Below are 23,654 nucleotides of genomic sequence, written 5' to 3' on the forward strand. Positions count from 1 at the left end.
CCGACAGGCACGATTTGCCATCCCTAATCCGAACGCCGTCGGAACATACACAATTGAAATCTCATTAGAATCCTTATAAAAATACCTTTAATTTGATATATTTTTTGCAAAAAAAATATATTAAATTGACAGAGTTACGTAAATTTTAAGCTTTGAGATGATTTTGAAGAGAGAAAATTAGTTAATCTTAACTACCATATACTCTAAAATTGATAATAATAATCTATAATTTTATTTACTAATTATTTTAATTTGAAATATAATCACATTATTTGAACCACTAAATCTCTTAGTTTTACTTTAATATTGCTAACACAACTCAGTCAACACATACTAATAATATGGGTGCTACAAAAAATCTCCAAAAACAATTGATATTCCAACTACTATAAAAAAATAATAAAATTACTAAATCTTAACACTCTGCATAATTATACGGAGAATATGAGAAGAATTTTGAAAGCAATCATCCTATCCAATTCCTCCCTATAAATAACCCCAACTTAATTCGCCAATACTCGTAAACATTTGGCCAGCCTCTGGCTCGGAGACTTCCACGCCATTCTCCTCTGCTGTTTGAGTTGAATTTATCTGAGGTACACATTCTCACCCAAATCAATCATACAATTTGTTTGATTTATTGCTAATTTTACTTGTGTGCTTCGCTTCTTGCTTTGAATTGTTTGCTTCCTCATTTTGCTTCGTTCGATTACACGATCTGATGATTTTAGTGTTTATGTTATTTTCACTTGAAATTCTTCGTTATCATGCATTTCTTTTTCGTGGAGCAGTATGAGAGATCTTGTTCTGTGTGAGCTCGTCATGTTTTGTTGTATGTGTGTGTGATTTAAGTAGGCTTGCATATGTTGTTTCATGTTTAAATTTAGGGATTCATGATAAAATTTGGGGTTTGATGCGGTGACGTGTATTAGCGGCATAATCATGTTCAGTTCACATAAATAAGCACGGAATCGAAAGAAATTTCAACATCGTTTGTTTTCTTCTTCTCTTTTTTTTTTTAATTTATAGATCTTGATCATTTGTATCAATGAATCGGTTGTGCTTTTTGTTTAACTGAGATTTACGCAATAGTTACCTTTTTCACATGCTGTTTGGCGAGATATGCCCTTTCTTTATTGATATTTGATTCTTCTTTAAGGCTTTACTTGATTTCCGAGTAAAGATAAGGACTCTTCAATCTTCATGACTCCTTATGTGGTCCTTTAGTGGCTTCAGTTAGGCTCCATTTGATTCTTCTTTATAGGTGACAGATTCTTTGTAACGACAAGGGTTCTTCATGATTTATATTTGCAGGTTAAGGAAATGGAGACGTTCTTGTTTACCTCTGAGAGTGTGAACGAGGGACACCCTGACAAGCTCTGCGACCAGATATCTGATGCAGTTCTTGATGCCTGCCTCGAGCAAGATCCCGACAGCAAGGTTGCATGTGAGACTTGTACCAAAACCAACATGGTGATGGTCTTTGGTGAGATCACAACCAAGGCCAACATAGACTATGAGAAGATCGTGCGTGATACCTGTCGTAGGATTGGATTTATTTCTGATGATGTTGGTCTTGATGCTGATAAATGCAAGGTTCTTGTTAATATTGAGCAGCAGAGCCCGGATATTGCTCAGGGTGTCCATGGCCACTTGACTAAGCGGCCAGAGGATATTGGTGCTGGTGACCAGGGACACATGTTTGGTTATGCCACCGATGAGACCCCTGAGTTAATGCCTCTCAGCCATGTGCTTGCCACCAAATTAGGTGCTCGTCTCACTGAGGTTCGCAAGGATGGTACATGCCCCTGGTTGAGACCTGATGGAAAGACCCAAGTCACAGTCGAGTACTGCAATCAGAAAGGCGCCATGGTTCCGATCAGAGTCCACACTGTTCTCATCTCTACTCAGCACGATGAGACTGTTACAAATGATGAGATTGCAAGGGATCTCAAGGAGCACGTCATCAAGCCCGTCATCCCTGTGAAGTACTTGGACGAGAAGACAATCTTCCACCTGAACCCCTCCGGCCGCTTTGTTATTGGTGGACCCCATGGTGATGCCGGTCTCACTGGTCGTAAGATCATCATCGACACCTACGGTGGCTGGGGTGCCCATGGTGGTGGCGCCTTCTCAGGGAAGGACCCGACCAAGGTCGACAGAAGCGGTGCTTACATTGTCAGGCAGGCTGCCAAGAGTATTGTCGCGAGTGGGCTTGCACGGAGGTGCATTGTGCAAGTGTCGTATGCGATTGGTGTGCCTGAGCCCCTATCGATCTTTATCGACTCTTATGGCACTGGGAAGATCCCCGACAAGGAGATTCTGGAGATCGTGAAGGAGAAGTTCGACTTCAGGCCTGGGATGATCTCCATCAACTTGGACTTGAAGAGGGGCAACAACGGGAGGTTCTTGAAGACAGCAGCATATGGCCACTTCGGAAGAGAGGACCCCGACTTCACGTGGGAAGTCGTCAAGCCCCTCCAGTGGCAGAACTGAAAATCTGTCATATGGTTGAGGCATTGAATTATACTGCTCTTGTTGCTAATGGCTTTTCACCTCAAGTGGTGCATCTTCTTGTTTGATGCTTTATTGTTTTTTGGTTTTTTTTAAGCTTCTTTTGTAGTCTGGTTTGAGCCAAAGATACATGTTATGGAATTAATTAATGTGGTGTAGCAGTATGTAAGATACATGTTTGAGTAATGTTACTATGGAATCAGCTATTGGAATTTCTCATATCAATCGATGAATTGTTTGCGATTTTTAAATTTTAGTTTTATCTTTTTTCTTGCTATGCATCGTAGTTTCAGTGCTCTCTGATGACGTTCGTTGCATATGCTTTCATTAATTGAATGAATTATAGTCTTAATTTAGTAGTATTTCTGTTGTATTGAAGATGAGTTAATTGGTTCATGAAAAAGTAATTACTTATTTAATTAGTGCAAAGTGCAAACCAACAACAATGGCATATAGAAGTCGAAGTCCTTATAAGATCCACCGAAGTGGTAAGCCTTAACCAAGTAAAGCCTGAAGGCTGTTCCCGTCCCTGTCAGGGGAGATACCAACCATCTCTCCTTTCTACGAACACGAATATAAGCTCAGGGTGTAACAGTAAATAAACCAAAAAGAATGAGATACATCAAGAATGGAATGGTTTGGATTTACAATATTCCCACCGCAACAAACATGATTAGATTCGCAATTTCGATTGAGCCCGACAAAATTTGCCATTTGTAAAACACAGCTCTTGAGTTGAGACATACATATAACTACATATGTATAGAAATGAACAAGAATTATTCCTTGAATTGCCATTCTCTACGACACATGGGACAATGTGCTTGTGAAGTTTGTGAATTCACCCATTTCAAGATGCAGTGAAGATGGAATGCGTGATTGCAAGAACCCCAAACTGCAACATAAATTTGTGTATGGATTAGATAGTGGCTATTCTAACATAGATTCATAAAGAAAGTGAGTGCAATATAGTGAAATTCAAAGACAATGAAAATATGAATGGCTTCGGAAATCATTATTCGAACATCAATAACCATAGTTTCTCACAAAGTCATAAATTGAAAAACCAGCTATAATAGATCTTTCACTCTAACCCAAAGAATGACAAGACTAAAAAAGATAGTAGTACAAGATTTTCATTACAAGCGAGGACTTGATTTTCTAGCAGAAGTTTCTGGCAGGTCAGCACAAGATAAAGGACATCAAGAACAATAAGAAGGGGTCAGCAATTTTCTGCAACTTCGAATGATTTTCATCGGTCTAAATTTATCATGCAATGGTGGTTTGAGTAATAAGATAATAGGATGAAGGGGGTTAGAGGGAGAGAGGACAGGAAAGAGCTCAGAGATGGAACGGAGGAAAGCACTAAGGCCGTAAAAAGTAGAGTGGGTGGCCTAATGGAAACCTTAGTCGTAATTCATATTTGTATATATTCAATGGCAACAATATGCTTCCCTACTGAGCAAGTAAACCTACAGTCACTTAGTTCATTACAGCAACCAAGACTAGCCAAACTTATAAAGTATCCCAACCTATTATACCAAATAACATTCATTCAGTTGCATAGTTTATTCTATGTAATATTTTTATGACCCAACGTAGCAGGCTCTGTCAACCTATTAAACCAAAGTAGCAGGTTTTGTCAGCTCCAAAAGTCCTAAATAAGCAGTTGGTGAAATCCATCAGTTGGAATTCTCTATGATTGAAACATGCCCTGAGACTAGTGTTTGACAGTTGACACCAAGTTCATTTTTGTTAACTAGTTTATCTGTGTAGATCATACTACTTTTGACATGCGATAAATAAGTGAATAGATCAAAAGTAAAATAGGACCTCGATGGTGGATAGGCAATTAGGTATTCAAGCTTACCTGACGGAACTGAGAAACTAATGGATTTCACTTACTATATGTAATATTGCAATTGACATAATAATCATATGAGTAAGCTTTTAACATGCCAAAAACAGGGGATAACCACTAAAAATGGAAGGAATAAAAAGATAAGACAAACAACAAGCAAGAAATGTTTAAAAAAACTTACTTAGGGGGCAGTCATCTCCTGGGAGTTTACAATCAGGGCAACAACCATCAAATGCCATCCTACAAATACCACAAGTCTCGTCTTGGGCATCCCATGTCCAAGAAGCAACAGCATGCCATCTGGAAGTTCCAAAAAGAACATATTTTCAGCTTCTTGAAATAAATTTCACAAGGAAACTGGCTGTACTAAGAGGATAAGATACATACTCTGTCCATCAGGCCCAGCAGAATTCACAAACAATAGGGTCAAGGACAAACAGGCTTATAGCACGCCCTAAAGAAAAATATGTTTGCTACATTGCATCCGCCATATAATCAATAATGTGCATATTTAGAAAATAAAATTAGTTTATTTATCGAAAACCACACAGAATCGTACCTACACAACCATTGGATTATTCTACCTAGTACCTACCAAGGAAAAGTACTCAGACAATTTCCCGATATGCATGTAAAAATATAATACGCTTATGTAGGATACGTATAATCTTGACTTTCATTCTCTTGTTCCCTGCAAACACAAACACAACCACATATAAGAATATCAGGTCCATCAACCACATACAATCATATACTACTACAATATTTCCCACTTTTTAGCCCACTATGATATATTGAGTTCTTTGTTTGTCAAGAAAGAGCAAATTGCCATATTTGACTATTCCAAATCAATTGTATTATAGGAACTTGAAAAACAATTTATCTAATTCAACGCAATAGGAACTTGAGAAATTTAAATGTAAACCCTCCCCAAAAATGAAAAACTAAAACTAACAAATTATCACCAACCCGGTCTACAACAAAGGAAGATCTTCCAGCTCGTGAACCAATTTTCATGAAGCATTCTATCAGCACATCTCATTGTCAATAACCATACGCAGGTCTTCTAATAATACAAACCGCTCCAATAATATTTTATGATACGAAGTGAAAGGCGGAATCACCAAATGCGTTTGATAATATAGGTGCATATGAAACATAGCTTTACCACAGGAATGATAAAGTGGCTGTTGGATGACTGAAGATGTTCAATTAATTGCTCAAGTAAAACAATACGAACTGGACGTTCAATGCACATAAGCTGTTTGTGTAAATGACAAATAATTGTGGTGGATGGATGAATTTGAAACTGGGACAGCGATGGTTATGTAACCAAGCGGTGAATTTATCAATAAAATTAGCATAGTTAAGCTAATTAGCACCATAGTTATCAGTTTGTCTTCCTAAAATAATACAGCACCAAAACCTACCAAAAATAAAATCGATCGAATAGAAGAACAGAAAAATACAAATTTGGCATTACCCCCTGCATTTTCAAAGACTGGTCGACGTACATATACATTATGAAGGAAAGAAAAATAGATGGAAGCCACATTTATATGTAATCAAAAAAGAAGAGACAGGAAGAGGCGTACGACTTTAGAGAGGGGTATGCAGGAGAGCAATCTGTGTATGCGATGGCGAGTCGACGGCGGTGAGGAGCGCTGATCGTGAGGAGAGAAAGCGGCTTTGGAGTGAGTTCTCTTCACACAACCTCAACCTACGTAGCAATTCAAAAAGTGGAACAAATTTAAATTTAAAAAAAAATTGCTTAAACCGGTTCCCGGTCCAGACTGTTCAGTTTACGTATTCAAAATTGATCGCCGGTTCAGTTTAAAACAGGGGTTGGGATTGCTACTTAATTTAATCAAAGTGCATAATCAACGCCATAAAACGGTTGAGTATAATAATAAATCAATTTATTTATAACTTTTTTTGCTCAATTATAACTCAATTTGCTGTTTAACCTTTGAAACTTAGTTGGCTGCACTAAATGCCGTTGAATGTCAGTGTATATCCTTCAGTCAATTTCTCGATCATTTAAGCTTCAGCCAAATCTGAATATTTGTACTACCACATTTTACTTTTTTTCTGCAATGAGAAAATTTCATAGTAGACATACTACTAAATTAGCAACGAGTTATTATGTCCAATTAATAACATGAATTCATATTGTGAAGTTGGTATGTAGACTAAGGAATTTTTTGTCCCTGCACTGCACATCTTGATGAGTGGGTCGAGCAAGAATTATGGATGACGCGAATCGGACTGCAAGATCTCTGGGTTACGTGGGAAGGAGAAGTTATGTGCATCGGACTATGAAGTCTAGGTCATGCGAAAGCAAGTCGACATTTCAACCAAATCATAAAGCAACTCCACGTTTTTGGAAACGTATTCAGAATTTCACTGAGAGAGTATCAGATTTTTCCATTTTACTAATGTTTTGAGAAAATCCAAAATTTTTACAAACTTCGTACCGACTCTTTATATAAATATAAGAGATATGAATTTGTTACAATAACTTATGACACAGATGAGACGGCATGCCGTGTGATTAGATTACATTACCTCCTTTGAAAGTTCAACTTGGAAATACAAATTCCAAAAAGAGAAGCAAAAAGAATAGGGTAGAACAACAACATGACAGCAACAAGAGGTAGAAGATGGTGTTGATATCCAAAATAATCCTTCAAAAAGGCTGATACCGTTTTGGTCTCTCCAAACACCAAGATCTTCTCTTCTATATCACCAAATTGTGAATTAAGCATGCCATTCAACGACCACGAAGTCGGAACCATGTAATAAAACCATATCCACCACCTCGGAATTTGCTGCCACAAAAACAGATAATATTACAAAATCAAGCTTGCTTGTGGTTGTGGAGAGACAAGTGAGTAACTAACCGGGTGAGGGACCAAGAATCCGGCAAACAGATTGAACATGGTGTAAAAGGCCGACTGCGAAATGGCAGCCACTGGAAAGCTTGGTGTTATGGCAATCAGCAGCATTCCGAGGTATGTGAAGTATAGCAGCGTGCAGAACATGGTGTAAATGTAGAAAAACACCTTGTATGCAGTCCAGTGGTATCCGATCATCGGATATGTGATGACTGTGAATACAACTGATTGTGCAAACAGATATGGAATCTCGACAATGACCTGTAGAAATCAATACTCATCAGACATTTTGATAACATGTGATTTTGGTCACATTTGGCATGGCGAGCTGCATACCTGCGCGGCTGAGTAAGCCCACGAAGCATACATTCCAGCGAACTTTTCTCTGTAGAGAACAGTTCGCTCGGTGCTAACATATGGAAGGACTGAAGAGGAGTTGTTTATACCACAGAATAGCGTGGAGGCGTACATTGAGCCCAGCAGAGTGAATAGACTCTGCTGATTATGTCTGTTCACACACAAGGCAAAAGATGTTAAATAAACTTTTCATGTGAAGAGATAGGTTTCCAACAAACAGACAGCAAACTCTGAGTTTGAACTCAGTATCTCAAGAATAAGTTTCCAAAGGTTAATTCAGTTCAACCAAAATTTTATGAAGATTGCAGAAAGGCATCAAGTTTTGTCCATTATAGTATTGCAGGAACTTACACTTTTTTGCCTTGATTCCAGAACACCAGGCCGAAAAGAAAAGCTGCAAAAATCATATGAAGCGAGCGCATCACGTTGTACTTAGGACTCCTCCAGTAAGACCAGTGCTGCTTCCAGAGGCTAGCTTTGAATTGCTCCCAACCATTTTGCGGGTATCGGGTTGAGAAATGCAAATCTTTTGATCCAGCAGGTGGTACGCTGAGCTTATTTGCAAGCTCTTTGTTACTCCTTAAGCCAAAAAATAGAGAGAAAAGAGCATGCCTGATGAGTTGATGTGATAATTGAATAAAAGAGGAAAGGTATCACAAGATAGGATAAAAATTTCCATGACTAGCTTCATTGAAGCTACATTAAAGATGTTATTCATGATGGTCTTACTCATGCAAACTAGATTTCTTGTAAATCTCAGTAAAGTCTAAGCCAAGTTCAGCTTCGGAGGAAGTGGAAGTGACTTCCAACATCCATGCAGCTGGATTGTAGTTATCTCTGATTTTTTCCACACCAGGGATTGCCTTTTATGAAAATTGAAACCATAAAGTTAATACAGAATTTTCTACTAAGAAAGACACATCCATTGGAAATTGCAAGGGAAGACACACCTCAAAATATTCAATCACTTCAGAAGAATGATGACCTAATGGCCCACAATAGATCATGCGACCTCCAGCTTTCAATAGTACTAACTAGAAGTAACATATATTAGCATGTAAACAAGATTATCAAACAAACTAGAGATAACCAACTAAGATATACATTGCTGTTTACCTCATCAAATGCTTCAAAAATGTCAATACTCGGCTGGTGAATGGTGCACACAATGGTTCTTCCCGTATTTGCCACGTTCCTCACTGCCCGCATAACAATTGCTGCTGCTCTGGCATCCAGTCCAGTGGTAGGTTCATCCATAAAGATAATGGAGGGATTAGCAACTAGTTCAACAGCTATTGTTAGCCGCTTCCTTTGCTCAGTTGACAGACCATCAACACCAGGCAAGCCCACTAATGAATCTTTGATGCTGTCAAGCTCAATGGTTTCAAGGACTTCTTTGACAAATTCCTATTAGATTTCATAACAAAATTATGGTATATTATACTGATGGGGAAATTGCTACTAAAACTTGAAAGTTTGTAGCTTCAGGACATGTTATCGTACATATTTCGTTTTTTCCTCAACTTGTGGATCAAGACGAAGCCATGCAGAAAAAATAACTGATTCTTGCACAGTAATTTGCGGAGAATGTATATCAGTTTGTTCACAGTAACCTGAAATCCGAGAAAATGTACTCTGGACTTTAGGATACCCTCCAATTTTTATTTCTCCTTCGATGGTGCCACTAGTTTTCCTGCCAGAAAGTACGTCTAGAAGCGTCGTTTTCCCAGCCCCACTGACACCCATGAGTGCTGTGAGAACACCAGGCTTGAATGCACCAGTGATATCACAAAGGATCTGAAGCCTTTTTTGAGTGTAACCATGGTCTTTCATGGCCTAAAAGGAAGCAGAGAGCAAAACAAGCAGTTAGATTAGTACTCCATCTCTTTATATCTGATGATAAGGAAATTTCCTAGTAAATCAGTTTCCAGATTTACCATTGGGGTGTCCACGTAGTACTGCACATCTTGGAATACCATACTTAAGGGTTGAAAGGGTAAAATCATTCTGTCTGCATAAATAGATCATCAACCAATGAAAGAACACAAACCATTTCTAGTCTTTACAATTCTGATTAATGTACTTTTATAGGATATAGATAAAGGTGAAAATGCCTAACCTCCATGAGGTTTTACACTGGTTCTAGGAGAAGAAACTTTGGAATGCCCTTCAATACTAGCTTTTTTATCCAGTTCTTTACTATTACCCTTTAGCTTTGAAAGTTGGTCGCTTGAAATAATAGCACGAGAACCAGCAGCTGGTGCATTTGGAATTCATTAGTACAAGATCATGCATGCATTTGTAATGTTTAAGTAATGTTCGTACGTTTTAAGTAACTCAATGCCAATGCAAAACCAAGGTTCAAGAGCAGTGACAGCCCGATAAGGGCACCCACGGATACCCAAAAGAGATCTTTACTGAAGTCTAATCCACGGTTTGCAAGTGTTTGGTTTCCTATGGTTGTATTTCCAGTCAGATCCTACCAAAACATGACAAATATGGAACACTGAACGTCATTATGGTAGTCAGAATTTGATTAATTATCAAGTTGAGAATTTTAGATCAAAAAGCACCCATATGAAGTTCACGCGCACAAAGCACCCACCTTTTGCCATCTCGGAGCATGAAACTCATTGGATGAAAGGCCTATCTCACCATATGAAAGAGGAGAAACCCAAAATGCCCACTTCAACCAAACTGGCATAGATGCTGCAAAAGCCATTTCTTCAGAACATTGTGTTTTGAGGTAATATTGTGCGACTAATAAATGCATGGAGGATACTAAATTAGTACTACTATGGCTTAAGAAATTACTCACGCCGTGGGATTATAAAGCCACTGAATAACATCACAAACAGTATGGCCAAACTTCCAGCTGTTGTAGACGCAACTACAGTCCGAAAGAGAGCTGCTAGGAATCGGAACATAGATGATGAGGTCAAGTGCACAGCAAAAACTAAAATCATCTGGCGAAAGAACCTGTAAAACGGTGAGGGTCAGTATTGCTAGCTTAAGATTAAGCATTAATCTTGATGAGCTGTTTACTGATGCTGAGCTGGTCATGTCCTATGAATCAAAGACAACCATACTCCAAGAAAATATAAGCAGAGCGTAAGAATTTTAAGCGTTCATCCACTACTAACCTCCCAGCCTCAGGGCTAAAACCAATAACGTAATAAGTAAGACATGTCCAGACTAGAGCTTCCAGCAATGACATAGGAATTTTCAGGATGGTTGCTGGAATCGCATATGCCCATGCAGGGTAAAAGTTCAAATCCCTTTGTTTGTAGAAAACTGGAAGCCTTGCTATAGTCATGGAGAGCTCTGGCATTCCATCTATAAGAAGAATAATGAGAGTGTAAAATAGAGCTCCCAAGTAATCATTTGCATGGACAAGATCAACATGCATTTGCGTCCTCAGGAATACAGTCATTGTTACAGAAGCAATGAAGACAAGCTGCAAATGAGTGATACTTCACAAAGTTAACAACTGTTAAGGCAGAAAGTGCAAATTGATATTGTCAGTGCACTTGAAGAGAGGAAGAATCAGAAAATAAGTTTGGCTAACCTGAGCTGTTTTGAAAACATACATAAAAGCATTTCGTTTCATCAGAAGAAACTCTCTCGACATACAAGCTCTGAAAAGAGTCCATCTGGACAGAGAGTACACACTAAAACTAATAGCACTCTTGTGGCTATTCGACTTATCAAATGGTACAGAAAGTTCCTTAGTAAGATTCTTTCCATGCGCAGATTCCTTAAATTTCGCCGCGAACATATCAACTGACACATAAGTGTAAGGTTGTCGTGTCTCCAGCCAGTATTGTTCTTGATCTTTCTTAGAAATAACCTGGGAAGACCAGTCAATAGTTCATTGTTGTATCTTATCAGGCAAAAGATAAACTTTTGTAGCACTTTCTGATGCACTTACCTCCTGGAGAAAATCAGCCACTCCTTTCCTCTCAGGGCACCCAAATCCGCAATTTCTAAAGAACTCTAAGACATCATTTCGAGGTCCATGATAAACAATTTTTCCCTCACCCATCAAAATTACGTCATCAAAGAGATCAAATGTTTCTGGTGCAGGCTGGAGAAGAGAAACAACTATTGTAGCATCTGAGATGTGTGCAAGTTGTTGAAGACAACAAACTATCTGATATGTGGTTGAGCTGTCTAGACCATTCGAGATTTCATCCATAAATAAGGCTTTTGTTGGTCCAACTATCATCTCACCTGCATGATACTGTTCATCTTAACTACTGAAATATATACACACAGCAATAACTAATTTTTAGGATACAAAAAATGTTTTCAATTTGATAATCCTTAAGCATCATTTGTTATCATAGAAAATATAAAATGTATTGGCATCAAATTTACCTGTAGTAAGTCTCTTCTTCTGGCCACCAGATATTCCTCTTCTCATGGCATCTCCAAAGAGTGTATCAGCACATATATCAAGACCAAGAATCTAAGAATATGAAAATTGTCAAAGACAATTAATTGCACCAATAAAGATATCAAAAAGATAGATTAATAAAGCTAGATCAAATACTTTCAAAATGTAGTTAGTTTGAAGAGAAGTCCTTTGTCCTTCCACAGAAATTGCCTGCACAAAGATGCCGATATCAGGACATAGCAACATGAAACCTAAAAACTCAAAAGATAGATTAAAAGATTTTATATTCAAATGTTGTAAACTGGAACGTAATCCAGTATTGGTGTTTGGGATCAATGTTCTTGGGAACATTTTAAGCTCACATTCTTAATTTTTCTTTACTTGAATTTTAAATATTTATTTCCGGGTCTTAGTGGTCCTATAGAAAGAAGCTAGCCTAAACAATTCGCTCTGAAGATTGATATCAAGGTCCAGTTAACAAATCAAGGAAAGTTGCAATATGAGCTCTTATTATGTACCTTCATGTAAGTGTCCACTTCTGGATCAGGAACAATTTTGGCTTCTTTCTCCTTTCTGCTAACCTCAGCCATAATTTCTTTAGAAGAAAACAGCATATCAGAACAACTAATTATAAAATGAAATCCGAGTTTCCTCATTTAAATAGTATACCTGCTCTGCTACCAATACCCTGACAGCGAGCAGAAAAATCAAGTGTTTCCCGTACAGTCATCTCTGGAATATGTAAATCATCTTGGCTTATATAAGCTGATGTTTTCTGAGGTACAAACTCATCAAGTTTATATCCATTGTACGAGATATCTCCAGAAACCTGTTGACATCCTTACATGTTATCTTTAACACACCAGACGATATTGACATCAGTTATGAATCTCCTTCAGAACATCATTGCCATAGTAGGTTAGAAATTACACAAACAAAAAGTAAAGTTCTTCCTGAATTTTTTGAGATTTCACATTTTAAAAGGAGAAGTTCAGAACATTTATATCAAACTTAACGAGAAATGGAAGCTACACATTCTCTTTCTTGTTGGACCTTATCTTTCAAACATCTCTTGTTCTTTAAATTTTGGAGGAAAAAGTAAGTAAGATTACCTTAAGCGATTTGTCTAAATTTCCTGTTAAGGCTTTCAAAAGGGTAGTCTTTCCACATCCTGGAGGACCAAGTAATAGAGTCATTCTGTATTTAAAGGAGACCAACATTAGATATGGAAGACCATAACTAAACTAAGCAAGACTACCTTAACCAGCAATTGTAATGAATAAATCTGAATGTTTGCATTTGTCACTGAGATGATATTTGGAAAATTTAGCAGATAGTTTATGACTTCATTCTAAATGATAGTCATGAGCATTCTCAGCACCACATAAGTCCTGACAATAATGAATGGGTTTCTCTTTGTCTATCAGAAATTTATCACGAATATATTTCTTTTATTATATCTATTGCTGCAAAGAGTCTGTTATCAGCATATGGTCTCTAAATCAAGCAATCCCAAAACGAATGGACACTCCTTTTTGCGTTTGAGAGGAGTTAACATAAAGGCCGTATTGGCAATCTTGAAGTTGCAAATAAGAGGTAGGGATAGTTTTGCAATAGTAAGATGAAAAGTGTAAGATTCTGAACGTCGCAAGTATATCACACAACAACATAATGGCAAAGAATAATTGAACCATTTATGACTTTACAGATTTTTTATGATTTGAAAAGGAAAGGGAATATATCAGGCGGAGTGTCTGCACAATCTGCATAACGTTCACCAATCTATAAACTGACATATTCAATATTTTAGTTGTGGTACATTGAAGGACCCTGTAAACAAGACTATCCAAACTGAAATGCATAGGGTAAGAAGCAATGGACTGATAAACCACTGAGGATATACAGTATTAAGCAGAATTTGAAAGAAGCATCAGTAGAGAAAAGCAAGTAAGAATCGTCAGAATCTTAGTAACATATGACGGCATGAAAAGCCTTTTCACTTCACCTTCCAGGGTTGATGATGCCACTGACATCCTTTATGATTTCCACACGGGCCTCCTGTGTTGGCATACAGGGAAGCCTGGTGACATCCTACAAAAGAAGAGTGGATATTTTCAATTACAGTTCATATGAGTAGAAAACTGAAGGCATTCTGATTTTGATGCAGAAGATATGAAACATCCAAAGCACATAAACAGCCTAAAATCGACTGAACGTGCTCCAGCAAACATGGTAATAACGTTAGCATGTTCTCAAAGGAATATGAATGTTCAGATGCAGTATTGCTGAATATCACAGGTAGAAGCCCGGTACAACATGAAGACTTGGCAGTAGGCCTAATATTCATGTGGTTCACTGCTCATCATAGCTAGGCAAAAAAGTCAAATACTATACCTCAACCAAACGTCATTTTTTCAACGCTGTCATGAACTATCGACTTTGACTCACTATTCACTAATACACAAACTGCATGGAACTACACAATTCAATCCCCCAATAATTTTGCAGTAGCTAAAAGCTGATAAGAATGGTTCGGAATATCCCCGAGATTTTTTGTTATAGTCTGCGTGAAGTTCACGATGATCTTACCCATTTCATGCAACCGAAAAAAACCTTTCCAGGGATAGATTTGCATAGCTTGAGTATTAGTTAGTCTGCGTCGATAGTTTATGATATACTAATTGAAAAAACGGTGATACAAACTGTTCTGTTTTTTTTCATTAAAATAAAATTTAAGCCTACTTACAGAAACCAAACTTTTGAAGGAGTTCCAAAGTGTAGGCAGGGGCTTCCCATCAACAACCTCACACTCGGCAGCTATGCACAAGTTATTGTACCTAACCTCAATAGTAGGCTGTTTCACCCCAACTCTGCACCAAAAATTTGAAAATCTAAGACTATTAGTTGACCGACCAATCAGCCTTCAGCAATAGACACGATCCAAATCAGAGCATAATTTGACAAACACAAATGTTACCTATCCATTCTCTTCCTGATTTTCTGCAGAAGACGAAGGTTATCGTGCTCAATGTGCTTGAGAAGCTTTTCGATGAACATGTGCCGCTCCGGCGCGCCAAGCTTCGTGACATCAACCACCTTTCTACCTCCGGCTTCATCGAAGAGCGAAGATCTCAATCGATCATACGTCGGCAGTCTTTCAATCTCCGCCCACTGAGAGACTACTTCATCGGCGATTACAGAGCTCAAGGTGGAATCGTTGCGAAAGCTCGATGAGTGGCGGCGGATTGACGATCTGAAGCTTCTGCCTATCTCGGAGAGCTCGTTCCTGAACGACTCGATCTCGTCCCCGCCAATGAAGTTATCCATTTCCTCTCTCTAAGCTTGCATTTGTTGTGGAACAGGAAACGTGGGAGAATCCGTTACTGGCCTTTTGCCGTAGTTGAAAATGTTTAAATACACACTTTTTCCGTTGTGTTACATCCCTGGGAGGGGGGTGGTAGGGGTAGGGGTAGGCTTGATGGGGACCTGAGACTATCGTGAGGTAAGGCAATGCATCATGCTCGCCGCCATTGTCAACGAACATCGAATTACTCAACTTAAACTATTGCGGTAGAGTAATTAATGTTCCAAATCAAAGATTTTGCAAATTTGAGTGCATTCATGTTATTTTTAAATTTCTGTTTGTTTATAAAAACCAATCTGGTGGTAGAATAGTTTATGTGTGAGATCAAAAGTGTTGAGACTGATTTCGGGATGAAATGATCGTGTATATTAAATCATGTATAACGAGTAAATCGGAGACTATCCGAATTTCTTGATTTGATATTTGTAGAGGACAATATTTAAATCTATTGTGGGGAAGGCAAGGCGATTTGATTATAAATAGTTAAATACGTTGTTCATGAAGACTACTGTACTGACATTTAGCATTTGGGTTTAAGAGCATTCACAACCGTGCTCTTGCCAACGAGCACGGTTGTGGGCCCAGCGCCACTATTCCTGCCTACTCTTAGGCAAGAGCGCAATACCTATAGTTGTGTTTTTCCGCCAAGACGAGCACAATTCATTTTAAATAAAAACATTCTCATAACATTAAAATTCATTAAAAAACCAAAATAATATTACAAATTACATATAAAATAAAAAAGACATAATTAAAATTCTAAAAATTAAAAATTGCATAATTAAAATACTAAAAATTAAAAATTACATAATTAAATTCGTAAAATTAAAAAAACGCGTTACCGAATTTCGCCCACATGTGTTTGATTAGATCTTCTTTTAGCTCAACGTGGGTTCGGGTATCGCGCATTGTGTGCCTTGTTTGGATCCTCTCACCCACCGTCATATGCACACCTCGGCGTGGGGGAGAGCTCGCGCTTGAGCTTCCGGCTTCATCCTCGTCGTAGAAGCTAGCCGCTCTCGGTCCTTCATCGGCTATAATCATGTTGTGTAAGATAATACACGTGTACATGATGTCGGCGATATTGTTCAAGTACCACAGCCGAGCCGGGGCCTTCACAATGTTGAATCGGGCTTGAAGGACCCCAAAGGCTCTTTCGACGTATTTCCGCGCGGACCCTTGACGCTGCGCAAAAAGAACCCGTCTCGGGTCTTGCGGGTTGCTGAGCGTCTTCACGAAATTCGACCACCTTGGGTAGATACCATCCTCGTCGGCTATGGGGGAGAGCTCGCGCTTGAGCTTCCGGCTTCATCCTCGTCGTAGAAGCTAGCCGCTCTCAGTCCTTCATCGGCTATAATCATGTTGTGTAAGATAATACACGTGTACATGATGTCGGCGATATTGTTCAAGTACCACAGCCGAGCCGGGGCCTTCACAATGTTGAATCGGGCTTGAAGGACCCCAAAGGCTCTTTCGACGTATTTCCGCGCGGACCCTTGACGCTGCGCAAAAAGAACCCGTCTCGGGTCTTGCGGGTTGCTGAGCGTCTTCACGAAAGTCGACCACCTTGGGTAGATACCATTGGCGAGATAGTAACCCATGTGGTATATATTTCCGTTGACGGTGAAGTCGATCGCCGGTGCTACACCATTTAACACATCATTGAAGAGGGGTGAAGAATAGAGCACGTTCAAGTCGTTGTTGTATCCGGCAACGCCGAAATATGCATGTCAAATCCATAGGCGGTAGTCGGTGACCGCCTCAAGGATAAGTGTTGGGCAGCCGCCTTTGTGGCCGCTTAAGTGTTGCCCCCTCCAAAGCAGTCGGGCAATTCTTCCACCTCCAATGCATGCAGTCAATGCTGCCAAGGATTCCGGGAAAGCCATGGACTGATTCGTGAAGACGAAGCAACCGTTGGCAATCATCGGTGGTGGGTGCCCAAAGGAATTCATCACCGAAAGTTGTACGAACGCCCTCGCAAAAATTTTTAAGACAAAGGATTCCAGTGGACTCACCGATATGCAAATACTCGTCGAAGAGGTCGGCCGTTTGCCCAGTAGCGAGTTGTCGGATGGCACACGTACACTTCTGCAACGGCGAGATATTTTGCCGGCCGGCTGCATCTAGACCTGTTTGGAAGAATTCAACACGGGCGGACAATGTGTTGACAATATGCATAAACATGCGCTTTGACATGCGAAAACGGTGCCTGAAGTAATCCGCCGGAAACTGCGGCTGGTCGGCAAAATAGTCGGCAACGAGCCTTTCATGGGCTCCCTCCCGGTTACGATGGATGTAGCGGCGAGTTGATCTAGTTGGTTGAGGAGGAGGGACGGGGGTATTCGCTGCGACATATGCATCATAAGCGGCACAATGTTGTTCGTATTATTCTTGTTCTTCGCGCTCGGCTCCCGCAATAAGATGGATGAAATCCATTTGAGGTTTTGAGTGAGAGATGAAGGTGTAGATAAGTTATATGAAAAATATGAATGAGAGATGATTTGATGTGGAAAATGGATGATGAATGTGTGTATTTATAGATGATTTTGGGGAAAAAAATAAAAAATAAAAAAAATAGAAAATGGGCAAAAAAATGGCCATTTTTTGGGATTGAGAAAATATATTTTTTTATTTTTAATCGATTTTTATAATTAAAAACCGAATTTTTGAAAAAAAGTATAAAAATATTCAAATGCAACGGCTATGTCGTTGCCCAATCAGCCGTCGACACGTCACCTGCTCGCTGGCACGGACGTGCTCGATGCATCGAGCAGCGCCGTGCCAGCGGCGCGAGCGCAGCGGCGGACGCCGTCCGTCCACCGTTGTGGGTGCTCTAAGTGCCAAATTGAAATTTAAAACTAAATTGTCAGCGAATTATGCTTATTTTATGCTTAGGAAGCAGCCTTGTCTATTACTACTACAATAAATAGTCTCTGTTCAACGAAAATGATTTACCTACTACAATAAAATAGTCTCTGTTCAACGAAAATGATTTACCTATCCATCATAGATGATTTAATTACACGTAAATCACAAAATTTAATCAAAATAGGCCATGCATACTATTTTTCAAGATTTGAATGAGAAATTACAAGATTTTAAAATTTTGTAATTGTCAGGTGATAATTATTCCAGAAAAATGCGAAGTTGAGTTCGCTCACACGTGCAAAATTTTGGATGGTGAGTTTGATAACCTCACTTCCTTTAACTTGAGTTTTACTCTCTCAACTATAAGCCTCGGCGTGCTTAGGAGAGGCACTCTCGGTTTGGTCCCATAATAACCACATTAACACACATCCATCACTTCCCCGCCCCATCTCCATGCTATCCTCGTCGTTTGTCATCCTCATATGCAATCTTCATCTCTTGCCATTCTCAGTGTGGGCAACCATTTATCTTTGTTGCCCTACTACCACATCTGATTTCAGTGAAGCTACTCTTGATTAATGCTATCAAAATGTGTATTCCAATTTATTTTTTTATATATGCACAATACAAGCTTATACACTATTACGCAGCTAAAACTGGCTTAATGCACTCTTATACGCTAGCTTGTATGGCCGTACGTGCAAGCGTATAAACGTGCATTAGCAAAAATTGACTCAATGCCTCAAATGCACAAGAACACATCGACGATAGTTTCTCTTACCCATGTGATGGAAGCCCATTTCTAACCATCCACACTCATCAAATATACATCGTGAATTTGTATATTATAGTAGGGGACATAATTTGTTTTCATTATCTCAATTAGATTATTTTTCATTTTGCCTCTATATAATATCTCTGAAACATGTATTTTTCATTTTCATATTTCATCATATTAGAATCATTATAATTTCATAATATCATAAAACGTAGAGCATGTTTTAAACATGTATATGATTGGATGGTAACGGGCAATACATGCCTTTAACAATATAATTTAATAATAAAAGCAGAGAAAATAATGTGTTTCGCCGTTAGTTATGGAGTATTACTCTTCTTAATTAATGAAACTTGGATATATACTAGACTTATAAAATGGATATATACATTGAAAGTAATCAACAGTCATCAAATATACACCCTGAATTTGTGCATTTAACTTTATTCCTATGCTCGGACGTACACAAAATATATATAATCAACGTAATAAAAATTAATTATCCTAGCTAGGGAGTACCCAGCAATGGACCTTCATTAGATAAGCACTAGAGTCTGGATTAACTGTTATATCTGTTTATAGCGTCCCTTGCTATCTGTTAATTACACTATAAATATATAATATTAATTTATCTTTGCAATTGATAACACACTATGCCTGCATCAAGCAACGTGAGTCACAAGTTTATTAATACTGCATGAATCTCGTTGCTCAATCGACTAATTAAGATATCATTGATTACTCTATATCCAAGATTAACTAGCCAAAATAGCTAACAAATGGCAGTTGGCTATACCTCAATATTTATTTCTACATATAATTATATTAGGTCACAGCCTCGCATGAGATAGTCAGATAGTCATGACTTAAAATAGTTAAAATTATTACAATTAATAAGAGGTTTTAGATAAAATATCATGAATATCAGGCAAAATCTTGCATTTTTTCAAACTTTAAATTTGGTTAATAAAATCATCAACTTATCTATTTGTACACGCTAAATAAAATCTAAAATTTTATTCAAGAATTCGAATTGATGATTGTGACATAGTCCAAATGAATAATTTATATATCAAGTCCAAAAATGATGACGACGATTTGAGAGATAAGCCAAGGCAAGAAAAATACACGGACTACGATTCCTTAACGATGATAGTATAATAAATATGCGACTCAAATTTAATTAATTTAAGTCTAACTTTGAAGATTACTAGAATTAAACCAAAAAGTTTTTCCTTATTTGCGCCCATCATCATTTCTTATGATCAAGACCACGAGTAATTTTATTTTAGTCGTTTATAGTTAAAATCTGTCACTCCTGCATTTTCTAAAGATAGAAAACACGATTAATCGCGGTTAGGCGAGGATTAAAGAAGCAGGGAAGAAAGGGGGAGAACAAAATATGTACGACCAAGCCAATTGAATAACTGCAAAACTTGAATACGACAAAGTGTTGTCTCAATAATTTGAAGAACAAAGACTCAAAGATAATCAAACCACTAACAAAAAGAGAATCTCAGAGGAAGCGTTCAAGACATGGAATAATCCCGAGTATGAAGACACGACACCACCAATAATACTAAACAAGACTTAATCTTCAAAGACTCTCCTCAACATCCAACACGTCCGTCGCCGCTGAACTTGCACATTTTTTAAAACAATATGCAAGGCTGAGTACTTGATGCACTCAGTGGATACATGTCAAAATATAGTTTGTCGAGCCATAATTTGAGTGACCTTGGGGGTTTTAACTTTAAAAGAAGCCCAAGTACACTAAAAGTTATATTTCACAAGTTCGGTTGCGCAACTATTTTCCATCCACATCCACTATCACCATACCATATCTGAACATACATGACAAGGAACGTGCATCATATGTGTGTGATCAAAACATCCTCTATCATTTCATCAAAATAATATAAGGTCAACTCGTATTTTTCCGATTTAATTCATCGCCAAGAATCTGCCCAACACTATTTAATTAAACCCCAAGCTAAACAAGTACTACTAAACTGGCCCAAACAAAATAATTAAGGTTGCCCAACAAAAAGAATTAAAGTGGCCCAATACTTAAAAACTAAAGAAAAGGAAAGGATCAGTACCTATGCTCCCAAGTCACCCACGTCTCTCTCTCTCTAATCTCCTTTTTCACCAAAAAGGAACAGAGGTACCCATCTCTCTTCTAAATCTCACGTCTCTCTCCCTCCGCCATTCTTCTACCATGCTCCTCAACTTCTCGTTCTTCCTCTCCTATGTACTTAGTCTCCCCTATTCTCACTTTAGCAAAAACCTTCTCGACTCTCATCCCCCAAATTAACGTCTCAAACAGAAGTGAAAAAAACAACAAGAACACGTAATGGAGAAACCAAGATTAAACATTGCTGCAAATCGGAAGCTCGAGCTATTGCCTTTTTTTTATTGATTAACTTGCAGCCAGATCCTATTACATATACTGCATATTGGAAAGATCTAGAATCTCTCCTTAATCTCCATACTTTAACATCGTTAATTAAAACTAACTATGTTAATCAAAACTAACTCTGCAACGATTCCTTCTTCTTTAATCCACGTATCAACACGTCTCTCCAAGTACAAGTGTGGTCCTCCATCTTAGCTGTCTTGCTTGGCTTGTCCTTGGCTTCAGCTCGTGGCTCTCCTTGCACAGCACGTGCTTCAATCTTCTTTGTCGCATTCGCATCGATGCAACGTACAGTGAGGTCCAGTGGCTTGGCACCTCGGTCCACAACTTGATCAACTTGGCCATTACGACCATGATTCACGGCTTGATCAAGTTGGCTGCCATTACGACCACAATCAATACGCTTGATCGATGGCGTGATCAAGCCATCTCGTTCAACACACTTGATCGATGGCTTGATCAAGCCATCTCCTTCTTGGTCGCCATCTCCTTCAACACACTTGATCGATGACTTGATCAAGTCATCTCCTTCTTAGTTGATCAAGCCAATCTTGAGACTTTTAACAAGAAATACAAGGCGTGACTCCATCCTTCTCCCTCACTCTCTCAAATCTACACAAAATTTGCACGGAGAGCAGCGCCGTCAACGCTGCCACTGCCGATCTCCGTCGATGCGCTGTCTGTTGTCTCCGTTCACAGCCCTTTCAGCCGACGTTCCAGGTGGCCACTGGCCAGCGCCTCTGTCAGCCCATTCCCGCAGGTAAGTTTTCTCTCCCCCTTTTTTCTATCCCAAACTTTTTATTAACGTTCTAATTATTTGATTTCAATTATTAGTGGGCAGGCCGTTGAAGATAACAAGCATTCGATGCATGTACACATGAAAAGGTGACAAACTCGGCAAATAGGGTTTGATGAGTGTAGTTCGACATGCTGAGCTGGAGTCCAGTCATCTAGACGTCAGAGTCTAGTCAGCAATCACGTGGAATGGAGATGAGTTAGTTAGAGAGTTATTTTCGTTTTTCAGCTTGCTCTTCTTTGTATAAATACCAACACATGCTTTGTGTTGAGTTGTATCTTGTTGTTCTCTATTTTGAGCATCAATAATATTTCTTCTTTCAATGGAGTTTGCTTTATGATCTTCTACATGGTATCAGTGAACATTTTATTCTCTTCCGCTTCAATTTTTCTCATTTGATCGGCAATGAACGGCGACGCGGTAATGGTGGTGGCAATGGAGCTCCACCTCCATTTGAAGACACAACGAGTCCGTACTACTTACATCCGAGCGATAATCCAGCTCTTCAACTTGTTTCTCAACCTCTAATCGGCTCTAACTACAACTATTGGAGTCGATCTGTTATCACAGCCTTGATCGCTAAGAACAAGCTGCAATTCGTCAATGGAGCTTTGCCTCGGCCTTATGATGGAGATCTACTTCTTCCAGCTTGGATCCGAAGCAATAGCATGATTATCTATTGGCTTAGGAATTCTATTTCACAGCAGATCTGCTCTAGCATCATGTATTTAGATGATGCTCGGGAAATCTGGTCTGATCTGTGCGATCAATTTTCTATCTGCGATTCAGCTCGCATATATCAGCTTCGCCAAAAGATTATGGTGTTATCTCAGGGAAATGATGATGTTAATGGATACTTCACTAATCTACGCCTTGCCTGGGATGAATATAAGAATACTCAGCCAGTTTCATGGTATATGTGCACTACTTGCAGATGTCACAGCTCCACCAAATGGCGCAATCACCAGGAAAAAGAGTGTGCGATGCAGTTTTTGATCGGCTTGAATGCATCCTATTCTCAGATCCGCTCACACATCTTATCCATGGTTCCTTTACCAAATTTATCTAAGATGTTTTCTCTAGTATTGTAAGAGGAAAGACATCGATCGATTGAAGGCAACAACAATTACTTTGCTCCTTCGTCTTGGAGTGAACAGCCGTATATGTATAATGCCGCTTCATCTACCTTCAATCGGAACAGACTGTGTTCTCACTGTGGAAAGACAAATCATACTGTTGATAAGTGCTTTATTCTTCATGGATTTCCACCAGGTTTTGGCAAAGGCAAATTCAAGCCGAATTCAAAAGATTTTGGAACACCTAAGTCTATTAATCTGGTTGATGATTGTTCTACAGATGTAACTGACAAAGCTGCTAGTTCTCAGCCTGTTGCAGCACAAG

General features: G+C 38.8%; 1 protein-coding gene, 1 long non-coding RNA gene, 1 other non-coding gene and 1 pseudogene across 3 annotated transcripts; 1 reads left to right on the forward strand and 3 right to left on the reverse strand.

The window, feature by feature from the left end:
• The first annotated feature begins 440 nt into the window (after positions 1-440).
• LOC121759639 lies at positions 441-2,765 on the forward strand (annotated as a pseudogene).
• A 208-nt stretch (positions 2,766-2,973) lies between these two features.
• Positions 2,974-3,085, reverse strand: LOC121759797. Its single transcript, XR_006041741.1, has one exon. It is a non-coding gene; the product is annotated as a U6atac minor spliceosomal RNA (small nuclear RNA).
• A 1,529-nt stretch (positions 3,086-4,614) lies between these two features.
• Positions 4,615-6,088, reverse strand: LOC121757224. The gene is made up of 3 exons (XR_006041184.1): positions 5,345-6,088; positions 5,037-5,066; positions 4,615-4,675 (listed from the first exon to the last, which is right to left on the reverse strand). It is a non-coding gene; the product is annotated as an uncharacterized LOC121757224 (long non-coding RNA).
• A 759-nt stretch (positions 6,089-6,847) lies between these two features.
• Positions 6,848-15,394, reverse strand: LOC121758286 (pleiotropic drug resistance protein 3-like). The gene is made up of 24 exons (XM_042153698.1): positions 15,006-15,394; positions 14,775-14,898; positions 14,034-14,119; positions 13,141-13,225; positions 12,698-12,857; positions 12,547-12,623; positions 12,185-12,238; positions 12,010-12,100; positions 11,561-11,862; positions 11,198-11,479; positions 10,773-11,086; positions 10,448-10,608; positions 10,235-10,338; positions 9,955-10,108; positions 9,749-9,886; positions 9,567-9,640; positions 9,133-9,465; positions 8,746-9,036; positions 8,580-8,663; positions 8,359-8,492; positions 7,981-8,208; positions 7,609-7,780; positions 7,279-7,533; positions 6,848-7,206 (listed from the first exon to the last, which is right to left on the reverse strand). The coding sequence occupies exons 1-24, from the start codon at positions 15,353-15,355 to the stop codon at positions 6,940-6,942; spliced, it is 4,320 nt and encodes a 1,439-aa protein (XP_042009632.1). The 5' UTR covers positions 15,356-15,394; the 3' UTR covers positions 6,848-6,939.
• Between the last annotated feature and the right edge of the window lie 8,260 nt (positions 15,395-23,654).

Source organism: Salvia splendens, chromosome 12, assembly GCF_004379255.2.
Source record: "Salvia splendens isolate huo1 chromosome 12, SspV2, whole genome shotgun sequence".
Taxonomy (NCBI): domain Eukaryota; kingdom Viridiplantae; phylum Streptophyta; class Magnoliopsida; order Lamiales; family Lamiaceae; genus Salvia; species Salvia splendens.